This window comes from Mesoplodon densirostris, chromosome 6 (genome assembly GCF_025265405.1).
Source record: "Mesoplodon densirostris isolate mMesDen1 chromosome 6, mMesDen1 primary haplotype, whole genome shotgun sequence".
Lineage (NCBI taxonomy): Eukaryota > Metazoa > Chordata > Mammalia > Artiodactyla > Ziphiidae > Mesoplodon > Mesoplodon densirostris.
In genome coordinates, this window is record NC_082666.1 from 46,575,506 (window position 1) to 46,596,994 (window position 21,489).

The 21,489-nt window shown below is 43.0% G+C and overlaps 1 protein-coding gene across 5 annotated transcripts in view; it reads left to right on the forward strand.

The window, feature by feature from the left end:
* Positions 1 to 21,489, forward strand: part of APTX (aprataxin) — a 50,630-nt gene that overhangs the window by 22,098 nt on the left and 7,043 nt on the right. For 2 of the 5 annotated variants that reach the window (XM_060101847.1, XM_060101850.1), the window contains exons 3-9: positions 7,935 to 8,071; positions 9,373 to 9,419; positions 9,657 to 9,959; positions 11,020 to 11,079; positions 11,902 to 12,128; positions 17,870 to 17,973; positions 19,112 to 19,390. In XM_060101847.1, coding sequence (XP_059957830.1) covers positions 7,939 to 8,071; positions 9,373 to 9,419; positions 9,657 to 9,959; positions 11,020 to 11,079; positions 11,902 to 12,128; positions 17,870 to 17,973; positions 19,112 to 19,266 — 1,029 coding nt within the window. In that variant the 5' untranslated portion in view covers positions 7,935 to 7,938 and the 3' untranslated portion in view covers positions 19,267 to 19,390. The other 3 variants (XM_060101848.1, XM_060101849.1, XM_060101851.1) reach the window with 3 other exon arrangements.

Sequence of the window (21,489 nt, forward strand, 5' to 3'; positions counted from 1 at the left end):
ACCTGCATCTTCTCTGCTAACAACTGCAAGTCTCCCTTACGTGTTTCCTGGAAGATCCTCCCACTCTGTTTTTATAGCTCTGATATCGCCATCATACCATTGAGTCTCTGCTTTCCTTTGGAAGGAAACGATATTCCAAATGAGAGAGGAGTTTTTCCATCTGCCAGAATGCGTTCGAATAATCGCAATATATGACTCTTAGGGAACATCTTGGAATTGCCGTAAAAATCGGTAAACACATTTCATTCCAACATCCTGCTTCTCTCCTCCCTGACTGCCCCTCAGCCAGTTCATTTAGTGAAGACAGCATTAAAAAATCTTAGCAGGTTTCTCCGCTAAGGTTTCTCCCCTCCAGTCCTTTCTCCCCCAGAATAGGAGAAAGCAGATTGTAGCTTTGAAAGGGGGCGGCCACAAGCAGCTACTGTCTACAGCGCAAAAGGTGGCCTTAAAAGTAGTGAGCTTTTCCTTATGAAGGGAATGTCAGAGGCTGGACGACTGCCTAGAAACGGCCACCGAGAGGAGAGCAGCCTGAAGTCTCTCCCATTTCAGAAACTAAGAGGTGGTGACGGGGTAGCAGCTCTCGCATAGAGTGATGCTGAGAAAGCTCGTCCTCTTTGGGATAACTGCCAAGATCCAAACTTGGACCGTGGCCCAATACAGGTCCAAGTGGGGCGGGCACTTCCCGATCCGGGCATCGGGCGAGACCCTGTCAGCAGGTAATCACTGGTTGCTCTCCAGTCTGTCTCTCGACGTCATCCCACAGCGCCGGAAGTGGAGGAGTAACGTGAGCTTGTCAGCCTCCGCCGTTTCTAGGTAAGGCGCTTATCGGCCTGCCTCTTCTGCCTGCCGGGTTGGGAGCCGTGGCAGTGAGCCTCAGGCCGGGTCCGCTATTGCCTCTGAGGTGATGTGCCCTGAATAACGCTCTCACGGCTTCTTTCCCTGCAGGTGTTGCAGCATCCTCGGGCTCTAGGGCTCTAGGGCTCTGGGCTTCCCATTTCCCGCCTGCCGTGTTTTGGCGGCGCTCACGTTGGCCTCCGTCCCACTTCGCGTTCGTTCACCTGTGCCCCTGACACCTGTACCTAGCTTGGTCGGAACACAAGCAGAGGAAAGATTAGAGAATGGGTATTGTCTAACCCAAGGAGGCGGCGCAGCCTGTCAGGAGGGACATTGTTTTCTCCAGAAACCTCCATGAGAGGAACTTGAGGGCCCTTCACAGCGTCCTCAACAGGCCTTACAGGAAGGCCAGAAAAAGCAAGCCTTTTCTCATGCAGACCAGTGATAGCGGTTCAACAAAGCAAGGATATAATTAACATGTGGAATTAATGTGGTCCAGGTTTGGAGCCTTTTGAGAATTTGATTTATATTGGGCGTCATTAGAACACTTGAGACAGGACTCTTCACGTGGGAAGACACAACAGATTTGTGCCCTTTCACCTTAGTTGCACAGTCAGTGCTCTCGGATGATCGTTTTACATTTCCTTAGCTCTTGCTTTCATCCTACCTTCACTATTAATAAGAGTGATAGTAGTGTTGAATGCTTGTTTTTTGCCAGGTACTGAACTTCTTAATTTAGCCCTTGTGACAACGCTGTGGTGTAGAGCAGTAATTAATATCGTTTTACAGCTGAAGAAATAAAGACTTAGCTTAAATAACTGGCCACAAGTCACACAGTCCGTAGGTGGTGGAGGCAAGATTTGAACTTGAGCAGTTGGATTTTAGAGGCTTGGATGTTATCCACTATTTTATGTTGATTTTCCTCAACTGTTTATCAAGCTCCCAAACACCTTACTCTGTTGTTGTCTGCTATTTTAGGGAGAAAATTGAGGTCATCAGATGTGCTCTCCCTCAAATTTCTGCCCCTGCCTTCCCTTCATACAGTCATCTAGATTACACCTATCTTTACTTTTCCTTCAGTATCAGAGGATGAGCTGTCTCCTGATCAAAGCAATTTCCTTTATTTTTGCTTCTGACCTTTCTTTTATATTTTCACCTATGAGACCTTGTTTTCATTTGTCTTTTGTGCCCTTGTCTATGTCAAGGTCAGGTTTCTCATATCCATGTGTGTGTCCCCCCCCCCACTCCCAAGCCAGAAAGAAAGAAAAAGTTCCTAGTGATCCATCTTCCTTTGGCTCTCATCCAGTAACTCTCTTCCCCTCTCATCCAAACTTTTAAAAGAGTATTCTAAATTCTGTCTCCAACTCCTCACCTCCCGTTCCTTTCTGCAGTCTAGTTTTCAGATCTGTCATTCCCCTGAAATTTTATCCTGTAGTCACTAGTGATTGATTATCAAACCAGATAGACATTCTTCAATCATTACTGGATTCCTTTGCTGCTTTTGAAACTTGATGATACCTTTCACTCCCTACTCCTTTGCTTCTCAGGACAATACACTCAGCTGATTTATTCAACAAACATGTACTGTGATATAGAGATGAACAAGTCAAAGTGCCTCCTTCCTTTAAAGAGCTTACATTCTAGCTGTTTTTCCATGTGCCTCTCTTACCAGTCATTTCTCCTGTGGATAGTCTTCTTCCTCCACTCCTAAAATGTTGGGTGTTTACAAGGCTTGTGACTTTGGCCCATTGTTCTTTTCATTCTGTACACGCTGCCTAGGTGAGCACATCAACTAGCTTGGTTTTAACTCCCTCCTGCAGGCTCCCAAATCGAAGTGTCAGCTTAGATCTCCTCTGAGTTTCGTGCTCACCTCTGACTACCCTGCTGGACAGCTCTGCCTGTGAGTCCCACAGACTGTTCAAATTCTGTCTTCTCTGAACTTACTCTTAGCACATCCATCACTAAATCTTGTTGATTTTGCCCCCTAAATATTTCTCAAATCTCTGCTCTTTTTCCTATCTCTATTATTGTCTTACTTTGGACCTTATCTTCTTTGATCTGAAATTAGATGGCCTTCTAACTGGTATCCCCCCCTCTAGTCCTATATCCGACGTTATCTATTCTCCACACTACCTACATTCCTCCCCCAAATGATCTTTGAAAACACATCTGACTGAGTCAAAGTCCTGCTAATAATATTTAAGGGAATCCGTCCATTCATCCAATCTTTTCTCTCATTTATTCAGCAAATATTTATTGTTTACTAAATTGCAAAATCCATTAGAGCTTCTAACGTTTGAGCTTTGCAACTGGTCACCCAGGACTCTGCTTCATCTGGACCAGCCTGCATCTCCATCCTCTTTTTTTGCCTCATACTTTAGGTTGCAGCAGCCCTGAACTGCTTCTTCATGTGCACTGTGCTGTTTCTTTGTGCACTGCCCTTGCTGTTCCCTTTGACTGGAATCTTCTCGCTGATTCCTTTCTCTACTTCCTGCTCCTCACCTAATTAGGCTGCCCACTTTCACCTAATTAACCCAGTTAATGTATAGGTCTCATTTTAGGCCCACCTCTTATCGGAAACCTTCCTTGACACCTCCTTTTTCCAAGTCTAGGTTGGATACTCCAGCTTTGTGTTCCCACAACACCCTTTGCATAGACCAATCATTATACTTTCCACATATGTTACAATTGTTTTTGAGTTTCTCTCCTCCACAAGACTCTGAGCCTTTTGAAGGCAGGTATGATGTATAATACCTGCATCATGCCATACAAGTGAGATGTGTTACCTCTTTATTCCCAGCACCAGGGTGGCATAAGGCACATGGTAGGCATGGAGTAATTTTGACTGAATGATCAAATGACTGAAGACAAAAAGTATATGATGTAGTGATTACGAACCCATTCTCAGGAGTTCCCTAGTGGTCTAGTGATTAGGGTTCTGGCCTTTCACTGCCGTGGCCCGGGTTCAATCCCTGGTCGGGGAAGTGAGATCCTGCAAGCCATGCAGCGTGGCCAAAAAACAAAACAAAACAAAACAAAACCCAAAACAAGACAACAACAGCAACAAAATAACCCGTTCTCTGGAATAATTCAAATCCTATCTCTGGCACACATTGGCTGTGTGACTTGAACGTGTTACTTTTCTTCTCTAAGACTTAAATTTTCCTTAGAATGAGAGTTGTGAAGATTAAATGAGATGATGTAAGTAAGACATTTAGCAAGTACCTAGCACATGGTATGCACTTGATAAAAGTATACTGAAGACCAGCAGATCCCGAAGTACAAAACCAGACCTAGCCTAGGCCAGTGACCTCCAGAGACCCTTCCTCCGAGTTTCCTGAATGGATGCAGTCTGTTTACAAGGAGATTATAATCTCATTTGGCCAGTGGGATTACATCCATATTTCATTTTCAGAGAAGGTAAATCCGACCACACCCAATAACAAGATGTAGAGAAGAGAAGAAGAGATGTAGAGGAGAGAAGGCTCTGTGAAGGCCTCAGGGAGGAGGTGGGACTTGGAGGTTGAGAAGAATTTTTTTTTTTTTTTAGGAGGAAGGGAAGAGTATAATTCAGTACCAGGAGAGCATATTCATAATGACTTACTTGGGAGACCTGATGCAGTACGTTATACCTGAAGGATGTATGTGAGGGGAAGGGAGGAGAGAGAGGATGGGTAAATGGGACTAATTTTATGAAACGAAGTGGGAGGTGAAATAAGTAACCTCTGTGGGGTTAAAGTACGAGAGTCTCAACTTCAAGCCTGAGGGATTTGGGATTGATCAGGGCTGTGCTGGACATTATGGTAGCCCTCAGCCACGTGTAGCTATCGTAACTTTAAGGTAAATTAAAAAAAAGCTAAGTAAGAAATTTAGTTCCTCTGTTGCACCAGCTACATTTCAGTTGCTTGATTGTCACGTGGTGGCTACGTTAGTGTTTAGAACACTTCTATCATTGCAGAACATTGTTCTGGACAGCGTGTTCCAGGTTACCAGATTTCTGGCCTTGTGCGGCCCATCAGATCACCTGGGTCCCTTAAGAAATAATCAGAATTTCTTTCTGACCAGTCCCTACAACTCTGAAGTGAAAAATGGGCTGAAAAATAGAGAATTAGGATTTACCCACATAGATGTGGAGATGGGGTTGCTCAGAGAGAGTAGCAAAGCACCCCACATAAGAGGAGCTAGAGGAGGGGAGAGAGAAGGAAGGGAGGAGAACCTGGATAGGATTATTATCTGGTCATTCACTTGCAAATATTTATTATATTCTTGCTGTATTCTAGGTATTAAGTGCTAGGGGTATAGTGGAAGGAAAAATGGCCTTGACTTCTGCTGTCATAGAGCTTGCAGTTTATGGAGTTTTACTGGATGAGTTATATTGAAGATTCAGGAACATCCATCCTTATGTGCTCCCCATATTCTAAAATGCTTCATTCCTAGAAGTTGGAATTGGAGGCTGAAATGGGTGAAGATATTGCTTAAGTTTAGTTAAATAAGCATCCTGTAGTCACTGCTTCAGTTTCTCAAGGTGTAGTAAATAGAAACATTATAACTTCAGAACTTTAGAGAGAATGAAGCATGTGAATGTATGTTTGGGTGGGGCAGGAGGGGTAGGTCCTATTCTGCAAAAGTCAGCCATGCTCTCAGCTGTCCACTGGATTCCCTCCTGTCCCTGCTATCCAACTGTTCTCTCTTCAGGCTTCTTTTATTATTACTGTGAGTAGTCAGTCACCAGAGGACTTATTTCCCAATGCTTAATGAAGACATACTTCATTTCTCAGTCCATTAGCTGCTCATTCATCAGTTTCCAGCAAGAGCAAACATGCCCCTCTGAACACATAAAACATTTAGAAGTGGGACTTGCCTGTAGCACCATCATCATTTGAGGCTCTGGGTTTAGGATTTTAGATTTACAGGTGACTCTTCATGCTCTTGCATCAGCTCTCTCACAAAGAAGTTGCCTTTTAGACCTAACTCTGGCCCACATTTAATTTATTAAATGACTCATCTCTGACTCTAGATTTCTCCACTCCAGCCTGCCTATATACAGCATCATTTCACCTCACTCTGCAGCTCAGACCCTGGCAGTTGTCTCCTATGGATTGTTAAATCTCAACTTTTTGGCCTAGTGTTCTTTCAGCACCTTTGCTTTCTTTAGGTGCCTCTCTGGGGCAGCTCCTCTGGGTTGGCCAACTAAGGTCTGCTTCTCACCCCTCACCCATGGCTTGTCATTGCTGAAATCTGTACCGTCACTTGTGCTTTTTGAAGTGGAATGTCCACTCCCACTCCTTTTCTTTCTTATCAGTCCTCTTGGGTCTTGGCTTTTTCTACTGGGCAGTTTCCAAAGCCTTTCCTGACTGATCCTATTTCTGTGACTGCACGTCTTCAGCACTCATTTGCTCACTCTGCTTTGCGTTATTCTGTCTTTGCAGATGGTAGCGAAACTCTGATTTTGAAAAATCTGGTTTCTTTTCTCTCTCCTTTGGATACAAAGCTTGTGCAGAGTGGCTGATTGAGTGTTGCCTTGCCTGCAAGGGGTGTTTTGCAAAGAGAGGGTATTAGAGGCTTGAGCATTAGTAGGCTTCTGGAGTCTAGGGAGGTGTCCCAAAGATCTAGTCTGTCCCTCCCACAGTTCCCTGTTCTGCCTCTAGGTGATCTCATCCTCTTTTTACCCTAACTTCTGTGACACGTTGATGCCTCTCATTATATATACATTCAGTTAAGGACAAATACTTCCTTTTTGTGTCAGAGCTGGTCATAATTCTTACAACTTTAACAACCTTGTGGCATTTACCTTTATAAGCCCCTGATTCTTTCTCTTCCCTGAAACACTTTCAGTTTTACTCGAAACTGTGTCTCCTGAATTGCAATTCCCAAGACTCCAAATAAAGCACTTTATAGTCTCAAAAAATACACACGCGCGCGCGTGCGCGCGCACACACACACACACATATACATATATATATATATATATATATATACCTTCAGTCCCTTCCCCTCCTTGAGCTTCATACCCGTATATCCTAGTGTGACTCTAGGATCTTCCGCAGGCAACTTAATGTAATTGTGTTTCAATCTGAAATCATCCCTTCTTCACTTATCATTTATCCCTAAATTACGTCTCCAGTGTATTCCTCATTTTGGGTAATGAGTATTTCCAAATTAGAAATCTTGGTTGGTGTCTCCATTCACTCCCTTGTCATTCCCCAAATGCAGTCAGCAATAAGTCTACCTTCGCAATTTCTCCTGGCTCTTTTTCCTCTCCATCCTCTTTGTTCAGGCCTCATCCCTCTCCCGAATTTCTTCTCTTTCTCTTCTACTGATATCCTACATGACCATAAAAGTTGTTTTACAAGAGAATATCAGACCCTCCAATAGTGTTGTGCAGGTTGTGTATTGCACAAAGGTGCTGCATTCACACTTTAGAAATTGTAGGTTTGTATATTTATTATGACTATCTTCTGGCAGATGGCAGTGAAATGTGTTGTCCTAACATCAGTATGTTTTGACAGTTAAGGAATGGAAACCTTGATGCCTATGGAGAACATCCTCTGTTCTTATGTCCTTAGTTCTCTGTCAGGCAAGCTTCTCACCCTTTAAAACTGAGCGTGAATATCCCTGCCTTTTTTGAGGCTCCCTACAAGAGTTAGTCTGTCCTTTCCCTGGGCTAAGGCCATATTTGGCTACTCCCTTCTTATAGTAGATGTTACATTATGTTGTAATAATTGGTATATGAGTCTGCCCCATCGCACTCCAGGCCCCTGAAGGCTAGGGACAATGTTTCATCATTCTTTGATCCTCAGCAGGTAGCTTAATGTCCAGCACATAGAGTATATCAATAAACATAACAAATATTTGATTACGTAGCATGACTGAGGCACAGAAGTGAATACTTTACCCATATTGTTTTATTTAATCCTCACAACACCTTCATGAGTCCTGTCATTATCACATTTTACAGGTAAGGAAATTGAGACTAGGGAGGTGAAGTCACTTGCCTCAAGATGAACAGCTGGTAAATGGCATGTGTGGTGGTGCTGGGGTGTGGCCCTGGAGCACCTGTGCTAGTTTTTCCAGCGATTCTCTTGTGTTTTGTCTCTCAGAGTAATGATGCGGGTGTGCTGGTTGGTGAGACAGGACAATCGGCACCAGCGAATCAAACTTCCACATTTGGAAGCAGTCATGGTTGGGCGCAGCCCCGAGACCAAGATCACTGACAAGAAATGTTCTCGACAGCAAGGTAACTGGTCATAGGATTGTGGAGATTACCATGTTTGGTTCCCTCAGATAGTGATATAATCAAAGATGTACATTTCCTGGATGCTACTGATGGAAAACCTTTTGTGTGCCATAAACAAAACTCAGGAACTGAGCTCTTCTGACCAGTGCTAGGGCCCCATGCACTCCTGACTGCACCCTCTGAAAGTGGTTAATATTCAGTGTTGGGAGCAGGCAGGTTCTGTCCTGTACTCTGGGGTGGTGGAACTGAGTTCTGCACTCTGCTTTGCCCAGGGAGATTCCTCTTTGGGCAGTGAGACAATTGAATTCTGGGATTTCCAGGTTGGAACCATGTCTGAGAAGTGATGGGTTGGTTTTGTCCTTTACATTTTGCCACACACAGAGGGTGGTATCTTTAAAAGACTATGACATCTAGCTCTTGAAATGTCTTTAGTGGGATTTAATGAAATGAAAGTCCTTAGGAAAAATCTTTACCATGTACCTCATTTTTTACCTGTAAACTCCAGACGTGCTCACTGCTACCAGGCCTCCCCCTGCAGTGTGTTTGCCATAGTAGGGGTTCCTAAGGCTTGGAGCACTGATTATGGTTTTTCCCACAAGAGTTAATCTAAATGGGAAAAAGAAGAAAGCCATGCTTGAGCTGGCTAAGCCAAACATACAGAAGCAGACACTACTTCTTGCTCTCTGTCTGCCTTGTCACAGCAGCAGCTGTAGGGATGTGTATGTCACCCTGTCCAGAAGCTTTTTGTTCATGTATCTGAACACAAGTATTTAGTGTTACTTCTTCCCACACATGCTCAGACTGTTCTGTCCCTGCAACCCTTTTTCTAGAATATTCTTTCTACTCCTACCCAAGGCCAGCTGAACTTCAATTTTCCAGGAACGTATCTTTTACCTTTTTCTCTGTTGAAGGCATCTGTTGGTTTCATACAATAGTGGAAGCCTTGATTTAATCCTGAGATATAAGAGCTTGTGAGAGAAATGGGTCACCTTTCCTGACTGCAGAGTCTGTGATCTTGAGTGGGCCAAGGGCTCTGGAATAGGGAGACTTGTGGGGATTCAGTGAAGCTGCCTTATAAAGATATTAGCAGTAGCTAAAGGAGTATGTACACTGTTGGGCATTTTATGGAAGGACCTGGAGCCCTAGCCAACTGAATAATGGATGATTTTGCTCTTAGGCCTTTGAGGAAACCCTTGTCACATTGCCTCCTGGAGTGAGGCTTCACTGTCTTGTAGGGAGAACAGGAGCAAGTGCCTGGTTCTTCATGGCATTTGGGTTTAACTTTTTTCAATCTCTTTCAGTACAGTTGAAAGCAGAGTGTAACAAAGGATATGTCAAGGTAAAGCAGGTATGTCTATTTATAACTTGGATTTCCATGTTATACTTGATGATTTTCTTACACTGTTGACTTTAGAATGTCTGTGCCAGCCAATAAAGGCTTCTCTTTCACGTGTGAAAGTGGCAGAGTAACAGAAGTGAATATTAAGCACAGTGCCTGGCACATAGTCAGTGGTGAACGTAGGAGTAGCTATATTGCTAATGGTGTTATTGCTATTATTATAATTATTTTCTGATTATTCCATAGGTAGGGGTCAATCCCACCAGCATTGACTCACTCATAATTGGGAAAGACCAAGAGGTGAAGCTGCAGCCTGGCCAGGTCCTCCACCTGGTGAATGAACTTTATCCATATATCATAGAGTTTGAGGAAGAGACAAAGAACCCTGGCCTGGAAACACACAGGAAGAGAAAGAGGTCAGGCAACAGTGATTCTGTAGAAAGGGATGCTGCCCAGGAAGCTGAGCCCAGTACAAGATTAGAACCTGGGAGCAATCCTAGCCAGTGCTCTGTGCCCCCAAAGAAGGGGAAAGATGCATCCACCAAAAAGGTGAGGGTAGTGTGCTTGATAGATGATGTGGAGATTAAATGAGATGTAATGACTACTTAATTGTTTTGTACGCAGTAAAGCCCAGACATGCCTAAGGGGTTATTAACCATGATGAAAGAGTCACTTATTTGTGTCACCAGTCAGTTGGGTGAATTCCCTTTATGTACTTTTCTCTTGAATTCCTGAGGTAAGCCCCTTGAAGGTAGGGTGATAATGGCAGTGTGCTTAACACTGAGCTGCTAAAATGGGTCAGTGTATATCTATAGAAGGTTAAGATTGGAACATTCTTCATAGATCATGCGATTCACATCCTGATGTCAAAGTGGAAACTTAGGCTGTAGATGGAGTGGGAGAGGGCAAAGAAGATGCAATTCACACTCTGGTGTTTCCAACCTCTGTCTAGACATGCACCTCTGAATATGGGAAGAAAATGGGAATGGTTTATGGTTTATAAAGGAAAAGATTGAGGTAAAGAGATATAGTTTAATTCTTTTTTTTTTTTTTTTTTTTTTTTTTTGCGGTATGCGGGCCTCTCACTGTTGTGGCCTCCCCCGTTGCGGAGCACAGGCTCCGGACGCGCAGGCTCAGCGGCCATGGCTCACGGGCCCAGCCGCTCCGCGGCATATGGGATCCTCCCAGACCGGGGCACGAACCCGTATCCCCTGCATCGGCAGGCGGACTCTCAACCACTTGCGCCACCAGGGAGGCCCTAGTTTAATTCTTTTTTTTTTTTTTTTTTTTTTTCGGTATGCGGGCCTCTCACTGCTGTGGCCTCTCCCGTTGCGGAGCACAGGTTCCGGACGCACAGGCTCAGCGGCCATGGCTCACGGGCCCAGCTACTCCGCGGCATGTGGGATCTTCCCAGACTGGGGCACGAACCCATGTCCCCTGCATCGGCAGGCGGACTCTCAACCACTGCGCCACCAGGGAAGCCCCCTAGTTTAATTCTTAAAGACTGACCTTATTTCCAAGTTTGGTTGGACTTTGCTGACGCCCAGTATTAACTACTGACAAATTTAACTATCGCATTTGTGATTTACACTGCCCCTTTTTGCTTTAGGAATCATTGGGCCACTGGAGTCAAGGCTTGAAGATTTCAATGGAGGACCCCAAAATGCAGGTCAGAATAAAATTTTGCCATTGAAATACATTCCACGTTTTAAATGATCACTTCACAGAGTTCATAACTACAAATGAAATCAAAGGAGATCAGTCCTTCTGAGTGAGATTCGTTTTACTGCGCTATTTTGTGAGATCAAGTGGCTTTTCTCATTGTTAGTAAGTTAGCAACTGGAGTTCTTTGGAGAGAAGCCAAGTTTCTCAAATGAATATCCCTTCTGCCTTGTTCCTCCTAAACTTCTGGGTACTATTATTATAAGGGAAGTTGTGTTAACCTTAGTGTGGTCTCTTTCAACAGAGTGTCAGATAATGTATAGTGACTGTAGTTACTGGGCTGCCCTGGGATTAATAGTCAGGTGTCATCCTGGGAGGAGTCTGAGTTCTTAAATTACATCCTGGAGTGACAAGGGGCAATCTGATAGGGCTTCTTGGAGCACACTTGCATGTATCTTGTGGTCTGCTGTGTTAGAGTGAGAAGGGTGCATTTGAATTCATGCCTGCAGGGGTTTTACATCAGATCCTCAGGAACTATGTGCCTCTTCTGTGTGTTCTGTGTAGTGTGGTGACTGAAAACGCAGACTGGAGTCAACTAGATCTGTGTTGGAATTCTAGACTTCCCACTTAGTACTGATAACTATGTGGCCTGGTGCAAGACACTCAACTTATCTGAGTCTCTGTGCTTTCATCGGTCAAAATTGGGATACTAAGACCTTCTGCGCAAGATTGTGGTGGGAATTAAGTGAGTTAATGAATGTGACTGTATCTGGCACACACACAAGATGCGCTGTAGATATCTGTTTCCTTCTCTTGTGCCCCTCTGTAGGTTTACAAAGATGAGCAGGTGGTGGTGATTAAGGATAAATACCCCAAGGCTCGTCACCACTGGCTGGTCTTACCATGGGCCTCCATTTCCAGTCTGAAGGCTGTGACCGGAGAACACCTTGAGCTCCTCAGACACATGCACACTGTCGGGGAAAAAGTGATTGCAGACTTTGCTGGGTCTAGCAAACTCCGCTTCCGATTGGGCTACCATGCCATTCCCAGCATGAGGTAAGCCTTGTGGGGAGTGCTTGTGTGTCCTGGTTCTATCTAGGTGGACAGATGGATTCAGCCTGGGTCTGCTGACTGTGCTCATAGCCCTGAGGTCCAGGGGAGTAGGGTAGGGTGTTTCCAAGGCAGGTGGGGTGAAACTTCAACCCTCCTGCCTGACTTGCTCATAAGCCTTGAGTTCCTACTTTGCTTATAATTCGATAACATACAGTTCTTTGTTCTTCTCAAAGTGTAAACTCTGAGAGCCTAACTTATGAACTAGATGAAGCAGCTTCATTGCCTTCGGGTGAAGAACTGTGGTCAGTGGCTTTTATCAGATTTTTCAGAAGCATCTATAACCCCTAAATGATTAGGAACCATTGCTTTGAAGGAGGCAAGCATCACTGAATTCTTTCATGACAGCCTAGTAGATCTAAGATTTAAAATAAAATGAGAAAAAAGTGTAGAGCCTGTTTTCCTTTGGCTCATACCCGAAGGATTCAGAAAGGAATGATTGATTCTTTTCAAGGAATGAAAGCAAGGCAGATCTCCAGTTCTTTTGAGCTAAGCAACAAGATAAGCAGAGTAATTGGGTTTCTGAGTCTTTATCTTAGGCTGTTTTTTTTTTGGGGGGGGTGGTAAAATATACATAACATAAAATTTACTATTTTAACTATTTTTAAGTGTACAGTTCAATGGCATTAAGTACATTCACATTGTTGTGCACCATCACCACCATCTATTTGTAGAACTTTTTTCATCTTCCTGAACTACCTCTCATTCCTTCCTGTCCCTAGCCCTTGGCAACCACGATTCTACTTTCTGTTTCTATGAATTTGACTTCCCTAGGTACCTCGTATAAGTGGAATTATACAGTATCTGTTGTTTTGTGGCTGGATTATTTCACTTAGGATAATGTCTTCAAGGTTCATCCATATTGTAGCATGTGTCAGAATTTCTTTTGATTATTTTATTTAACCACCTAACAGTCTTCACATTTTATTAGGTGGGTAATTATGACTTAGATTACTGGTCACTTTAACAAGTGAAATTTTTGTGCCCCATTTTTTCCCCATCAATACTCTTTATTTTAAATTGAGGCATAACTTACATACAATAAAATGCACAATAAGATCTATAGTTTGATCAGTCTTGATGTATATGCCATGTAACTATCACTGTGATCAAGATACAGAACGTTTCTATCATCTCCCAGGAAGTTCCCTTGTGCTCCTTTCTTGCAATCCTCCCCTCAATCCCCAAGTGTTGTTCTCCTTTCTTTCAGCATAGATTAGTTTTTGTCTGTTGTAGAACTTCATATAAGTGGAATCATACAATGTATACTCTTTCTGTCTGTTTTTGGTCAGCATAATGGATTTTGAGATCCATGCATGTTGTTGTGTATATCATGGATATACTTCATTTTTTTGCTCTTGTATAAATACCCAGAAGTGGAATTGCTAGGTCACAGGGTGGAGGTTATGTTGTATCTCATTAAAAAAATATTTTTTAATTGTTAAAACCTTATTCAAAAATTTACGGCAAAAAGTCACCCATAATCCTATTTCCCTAATGCTGCAGAGCTCATGACTACCAGCCCTTGATCACAAAGCCCTTTTCACGTAGTAATCATGGTGGCCATACCTTTTTTTTTTTTTTTTTAATTGGGGGGCTTCCCTGGTGGCGCAGTGGTTGAGAGTCCACCTGCCGATGCAGGGGACACGGGTTCGTGCCCTGGTCCGGGAAGATCCCACATGCCGCAGAGCGGCTGGGCCCGTGAGCCATGGCTGCTGAGCCTGTGCATCCGGAGCCTGTGCTCCGCAACGGGAGAGGCCACAACAGTGAGAGGCCTGTGTACCGCAAAAAAATATATATATTTTTAATTGGGGTATAGTTGCTTTACAATGCTGTGTCAGTTTCCGCTGTACAATGAAGTGAATCGATTATATGTGTACATATATCCCCTCCCTCTTGGACCTCCCTTCCCCCGCCCCCATCCCACCCATTAAGGTCACCACAGAGCACCGAGCTAAGCTCCCTGTGCTATACAGCAGATTCCCACTAGTTATCTATTTTACACATGGTAGTGTATATATGGCAATCTTAATCTCCCAATTCATCCCATCCCCTGCTTCCCACCCTGTGTCCACACGTCCGTTTTCTGCATCTGCTGTTGTGCTAAGGAGAATGCTAAAGGCAAGAGCTGTGACTGGTGTGGGTGGGAAGCAAAATGACCAGTAAGTAAAGTTTCCAGTTACATATCCTTTTATGATCACTCTTTTTTTTTTTTTTTTTTTTTTTTGCGGTACGCGGGCCTCTCACTGTCGTGGCCTCTCCCGTTGCGGAGCACAGGCTCCAGACGCGCAGGCTCAGCGGCCATGGCTCACGGGCCCAGCCCCTCCACGGCATGTGGGATCCTCCCGGACCGGGGCACGAACCCGTGTCCCCTGCATCGGCAGGCGGACTCTCAACCACTGCGCCACCAGGGAGGCCCTATGATCACTCTTTATGATATCATTTTGAATAAATTAAAGATAGGAAAGAAAAGGTAATAAATTAAATATTTTTTCTATTGTAAAAGTAATATATTTTCAACTTAGAAAATATAAAACTGGAAGTATGAAGTAGAACAAAGATCTTCCATAATATCACCACTAATTAAACTCTAGACCTTATTCGAATTTCAGCCATTTTTCTTTCCATTTTTTTTCTGCTCCAGGATCCCACATTGCATTTATTTGTTGTCTCTCCTTAGTCTCCCTGATCTGTGACAGTTCCTCCTCCTCTTCTGGTTTTCATGACCTTGACACTTTTGATGAGTACTGGCTAGTTGTTTTACAGGATGTCTCTCAATTTGAGTTTGTCTGATGTTTTTTCATGACTAGATTGAGGTTATGCTTTTTTTTTTTTTTGCCAATATACCACAGAAATGATGTGTGTCCTTCTCAGTGCATCATATCAAGGAGTGCAGGATGTCGAGATGGTTTGTTGCTCATGATATTCACCTTGATCACTTTGTTGAGGTAGTGTCTGCCAGGTTTCTCTACTCAAAGTTACTATTTTTCCCTTGTAATTGATGAATATCTTGGGGGGAGATGTTTAAGACTATGCTACTATATATTTTCTCCTCAAACTTTTGCCCAGTGATTTTAGCAGCTATTGGTGGATCTTGCCTGCAACAGTTATTATTATGGTGTTTACCTAATGGTAATTTTATGTTTCCCTCATTCCTTCTAATTTATTAATTGGAATTCCTCTGTGTGGAAGAGCTGTCCTCCCCCATTATGTATTTATTCAATACACGTATGGACTCATGGATATTTATTTTAGTCTATAGGATTTAATTTAATCTACCTCTGTTTATTGCTCAAATTGTTCCAGCTTTGGACATTGGAAATTCCTTTAGATTGGCTCCTGTATCACTTTGACATGCCCCAAACATTTTTTGAGCTCTTCCTTATTTTCTGGCTCCTTATTTTTTGGAACAAGATGTTCCAGGCTTGTCTTATATTTTTCCTGTTCTAGCCCTGGAATGAACCACTTTTCCAAAGAGCCCGAGTTCTTTTTAGTGGATAATGACATTTATAAGCCAAGACTAGGGCACGAGGTTTCTTTAGAGAGAAGTGGTTGGTTCCAGAGTGTCTTTGCTTCTAGGCCCTCTTAGCAGATGGAGCCAGGAAATACATGCATGAATCCTAACCCACACAGATACATGCACCTCTCTGTTTATTTCTCTGTTTACCTACCTGTACATTTGTATGGAAAGCCATGAGCTCATGCTGATACTTCTGATTCCAGTCCAACTCCACAGGTTCATCCTTGTCTTCCCGTTTCCTTTTTTGTGACTTCTTTCTCCAACAGTGAGAAATTTGGCTCTCTTTAGGTACAATTAGTTCACTTATTTGTTCAGTCCTAGTGTACACATAAAATAGTTGCAGAATTGCTAATCCACACCCAGGTGAGAAAGACATTTTACTTATTAGAGTACAGTCTTTGTATAACGTTCTTTTTATCTTTACAGAATCCAGTCAAAATACTGTTTTCCAAGCTTAATTAGGTAGTTATTTTCTTTCTGACTCCCTTCAGTGTGGTTCCTTTTTCATTTGTAATACAGTTAGGTTTATTTGTTACTGCTTATTATTCCATTTTAAATTCCCACACGGCACTGGTTGGTTTTGATGATTTATTGGGAGAATGTGAAATATTACTGATTCTAAGAGTCAAAGCTATACAAAAAGTCATCCTACTTGGTTTAACAAGTCCAAAAGCAAACTCTTGGTTTTCTTCCTCAAACCTGCTTTTCCTGAAGCTTCTTCATCTCAGCAAGTGGCACCTCCCCAAACCCACATCCAATCCATTAGTTGGTCCCTTTGGTTCTATTCCAGAATATATTCAAAATTGGATTGCTTCTTGTCATCTCGACTGCTATAGCTCCTGTCTAAAACATGATTATTTCTGGCCTGGACTGCTGCAGCAGCAGCCTCCTAACTGGTCTCTCTGTATCCATCCTTACCCTTTCTACAGTCCTTTCTCCACACAGTAGCCAGAGTGATCTTATAAAGTGTCAATCAGATAACAGGACTCCCCTGCTTAAAATCCTTCAGTGGTTCCCCAGTGTAATCAGAATAAAATGCAAACCCTCTGCCAACCTATAAGACCCTTTATGATCTGGCTTCTACCTAGTCCCTGCTCCTTGTTTCCAGCCATTCCAGCCATATTTCCTTTCTGCTCCTTGGTTGCACCAAGCCCTTTTTCAGGGCCTTCACACTTGGTCTCCCCACTCCCTGAAACACTCTTTCAGATCTTTGCTTTCATGACTGCTTTCTCAGCTCAAATCACTGCCTGGGAGAGGCCTTCCCTGGACACCCTAGCTACTTAAAGAGGCAGCCTCTACCCTCAGGCACTCTCCATCCCATTTCCCTGTTTATTTTTTTCTTAGCAATGTTAACATTTTGAATTTTTCTTGTTTATCTGTTTACTTATTTATTATTTCTCTCCCCTCATTAGAATATAATTTCTGTAAGGGCATAGGCCTTTCCCATTTTGTCCACTGCTAAATTCCCAGTGCTAGTACAGTGCTTGGCCCGAGTAGGTACTTCATGAGCTGTAAATAGTCTTTTTTTTTTTTAAATTAGGATATAGTTGCTTCACAATGTTGTGCTAGTTTCTGCTGTACAGTGAAGTGAATCAGCCATATGTATACACATTTCCCCTCCCTTCTGGTTTTCCCTCCCCTCAGAGCATCGAGTAGAGTTCCCTTTGCTATACAGCAGGCTCTCACTGGTTGTCTGTTCCATACATAGCAGTGTATACATGGCAATCCCAATCTCCCAATTCATCCCATCCCCTTTCCCCTCTCGGTGTCCATGCATTTGTTCTCTACATCTGTGTCTCTATTTCTGCTTTGCAAATAAGATCATCTATACCATTTTTTTAGATTCCTCATATATGCATTAATATATATTGGTTCTTCTCCTTCTGGCTTACTTCACTCCGTATGACAGTCTCTAGGTACATCCATGTCTCTACAAATGACCCCATTTCGTTCCTTTTAATGGCTGAGTAATATTCCATTGTGTATATGTACCACATCTTTTTCCATTCATCTGTCGATGGACATTTAGGTTGCTTTAAATAGTCTTAAGTGAATGAATGAATGAGTGGAGTTAAATGGAAACACTATCAATATTTTACATACCCATACTTTTTGTCATTTTGATTAAGCTGGGTTTAATGGTCAATCTTTGTTTCCTCTCAACTAGCCATGTACACCTTCATGTGATCAGCCAGGATTTTGATTCTCCTTGCCTTAAAAACAAAAAACACTGGAATTCTTTCAATACCGAATACTTCCTCGAATCACAAGGTAAACAGTGTTCTTTGGTTTTTACATTTGTTTCATTTTCTCAGTTGTTCTTTTTTTAAAATAATTAATTAATTAATTTTTGGCTGTGTTGGGTCTTTGTTGCTGCGCCTGGGCTTTCTCTAGTTGTGGTGAGTGGGGACTACTCTTCGTTGCAGTGTGCAGGCTTCTCATTGCGGTGGCTTCTCTTGTTGCAGAGCATGGGCTCTAGGCGCGTGGGCTTCAGTAGTTGTGGCACGCAGGCTCAGTAGTTGTGGCTTGCAGGCTCTAGAGTGCAGGCTCAGTAGTTGTGGTGCACGGGCTTAGTTGCTCGGCGGCATGTGGGATCTTCCCAGATCAGGGATCGAACCCATGACCCCTGCATTGGCAGGTGGATTCTTAACCACTGCCCCACCAGGGCCCTTCTCAGTTGTTCTTATACTTGATTCATTTGTTTCCCAAAATAACTTGGCTTCAAAAACCCATGTACAACTTTGTGTTGCCTGTACAGAGAGCCCCATTAAAAGAAACTGGGCTATTTGGACTGTAGTAGGATTGCCACTTTGCTGTGAGCAGCCTTCTTGGGGGACTTAGAATGCTGTTATGTCAGGGTATAAAAAAGATTGTTTATTTTAACAATGGGGGACTTCAGAGGTGGTCCTGAGAATAAACTCAGCTAGGAGGAACTTGGGGGCTGCCTTCCGTCAAGAGTGGTTACTTAACAGGGGAAGGCTGTGTATACAGAAGGAAGCATTTCCCAGTGTGTATACTGTGAAACTTCATCATGCTGGGATGTTAATGATGACAGCTCCTATTGATCAAGGGATAACTAGGGGTAAAGCCCTGTGATAATAAGCCTTGGACATAGTAACATGGATTGCTTAGAGTGTATCCTGAAGGAATGTAATCATCTCAGAAATAAGTTGCTCAGATTTAGAACCTGACTGAGCCCATTTTCCCAATAGTGAATGTAACCTCAAGTTTACTAGCTTTAAGGATACCTGGCATATTTGGGAGTCAGATTTTCTTCCTTCCATCCTTCCTTCCTTCCCCTCTCCCTCCCTCCCCCCTCCTCTTTCTTTCTTTCTCTTTCTTCCTTCCTTTCTTTCTTTTTTTCTTTTTTTTTGTATCTGGGCTCTAAACTCTATTTCCTTGCTTGCAGCTGTGATTGAGATGGTACAAGAGGCTGGCAGAGTGACTGTCCAAGATGGGATGTGTGAGCTCTTGAAGCTGCCCCTCCGTTGTCATGAGTGCCAGCAGCTGCTGCCTTCCATTCCTCAGCTGAAAGAGCATCTCAGGAAGCACTGGCCAAAGTGATTCTGTGGAGCCTGAACTTCTGCAGCAGGTGTGGCTGATTGTTTAGACCAAATTCCTGACACCTGTTCTGGATTGTGTGTGAACTTTTATTTCTTGAATTAAAACATGCAATTTTTTTTTCAAAGCTTGTTCTATTCCTGAGTGGCCACAAATATGGGGTGACTTGAATAGTTCAGGAATTAGGAATTAGGGTTTGTCATGGATGTGTTCTCTGGTGAGGGTGGCTGAGATAGGCCTGGCCCACCATCTCCAGGAGCCACATCAGGTCTGACTAATGGGAGCAAAGCCATGTTCAAACTGATCAAACACAGGATATAGAGGCAGAGGGCTGCTTATATATTTCTGTTTCTTACATTTATCCTCCCTCCTTAGAGGCAGGTGGTACCCTTTCATCAGAGTAGCCAGAATGGTCTCTTATTTATCCCGAAGGCACTGATTGGTCTTGTTCTTTGATCTCAGTCTGGTCTGTAATATTCTCTCTCTTTCCCTCCTTCATAGGGAGACTTAGTTTCTTCTGTACCCTTCATTGCTTTCTATCCCAAACCACCCAAATGCTCCTCTTCCCAGGAAGTCTGTCTCATCAGTTCTCCTTCACTCTGAGCAAACAGGCTAGGTGAGGGGGTAGAAGGATGGAGTTTTCTTCTAATATCAGGAGTTCCTGGATGGTATGGAAATACTCAGCCATATGTTCATCACAGTTCAGCTGTCAAGTCTTCTTGGTGTCTTGCTTAGATCTGTTGTCTGAAAATAAAGTTCATTTGTTTGGGGTCTCTCTTAGGTAATTGAAAACTATCAGGAGGTCAGCTAATAGTCACAAAGTCAGCTCTGATGCACAAAAAGATAGTTGTTGAATGAAAAGTTGCACAGAGCCCCATTGCTTTCCCTCAGAACAAATTTGGATGGAACAGTTGGATTAAGTTACTTTTTGGATAACATCAAAACTAAAGGTGAAGTGAAGTCTAAAACATTATTTTTGATGAGTTGTTGTTATATTTGGCGGTGTGACATTTTTTGCTCTTGTTTTTTTTTTTAAAAAAGAACATCTTAACAATAACTTTTCTCTGAAGAGAGAAAAACCTCAATCCACAGAGACCACATTTGACCTGTGTCTTTCACAAATAAACAAGATGCCACAGTGGTTTTTTGGTGGGCATGGGTATAGTCATAATTAGTAGTAATTAGTGATTATAGCAGCTAACACTTGTCCAGCTCCTTCGTTTCTGGTATTATGTTAAGTACTTTATCCAAATGATCTCATTTACTTCTTACTGTATGTAACTCTGGGGTAGCTACTATTGTTATGCCCCTTTAAAGGATGAAGATCTAAAAATCTGTAAAAGATCCTGGGCTCCAAAGTTGGTCTTGGTTCTGGTGCATTGAACTCATTATTTTCCCTCTCAGCTGAACAGTAAAATGCAGTACTAACCAGCAGAGGTCACAGACCCGCAGGGGCCTTGGGCCTGTGCTGACCAAGAGTTTCAATGGCTTTCGTTGATTTCTCTGAGGCTGGTCATTTCCTTTAAAGCCCTTTTGTCCAACATTTTTCGTCTCTGTCCTCTGTTCCTTCTGCATTCCAGGAATGTAGTCCTTATCTTATAAGCCCAGCTTATCCATAAATAGTTCCTTATCCAATAAATAGTTCCTTCTGTCTGGCTCAACTCTGGACCTTTGAGCCTGCCCAATTGTCTGCTTCCTTTCCTGCAGTGGTTGCCTCCTTACCCTGTGGCCCATGGCCTTCTCCCTCGACCCTGTGGAGGGGATGTGGCTTCATAGCTTTTCCTTTGGTGTCATCACTATGACTCTTTCTAGAATCATGGGCTTGTTGGTTAAGAACAGACTCTGGATTCAGTTCTGGGTTCCAATCCTGGCTCAGGTACTCAGAGCTGAGGGATCTTAGGTGAGTTACTGATTTTCCCTGAACTTCAGGGTTATAAGCATTAAATAGAATAATCCATGTAAAAGATTTAGCATAGTGTCTGGCACAGAGAAGGGCTCGATAAATGGTAACTGGAAGCTCTGCTTTTATTTTGGTGGGGGGAATGGTGGGGATTGGGAAAGAGGGTTCACTTGATCTATCCCCTTCTCCACATCTGATGCCTTAGAACCCAGAGAAACTCTCTTTCTAAAGGTATACTCCATGGACTCCTGAGACCAGAATTACTAGTTTCCTTTTAAAAAATTTGAATACCTGGGTTCTACCCCAGAACTATTGAATCACAATCC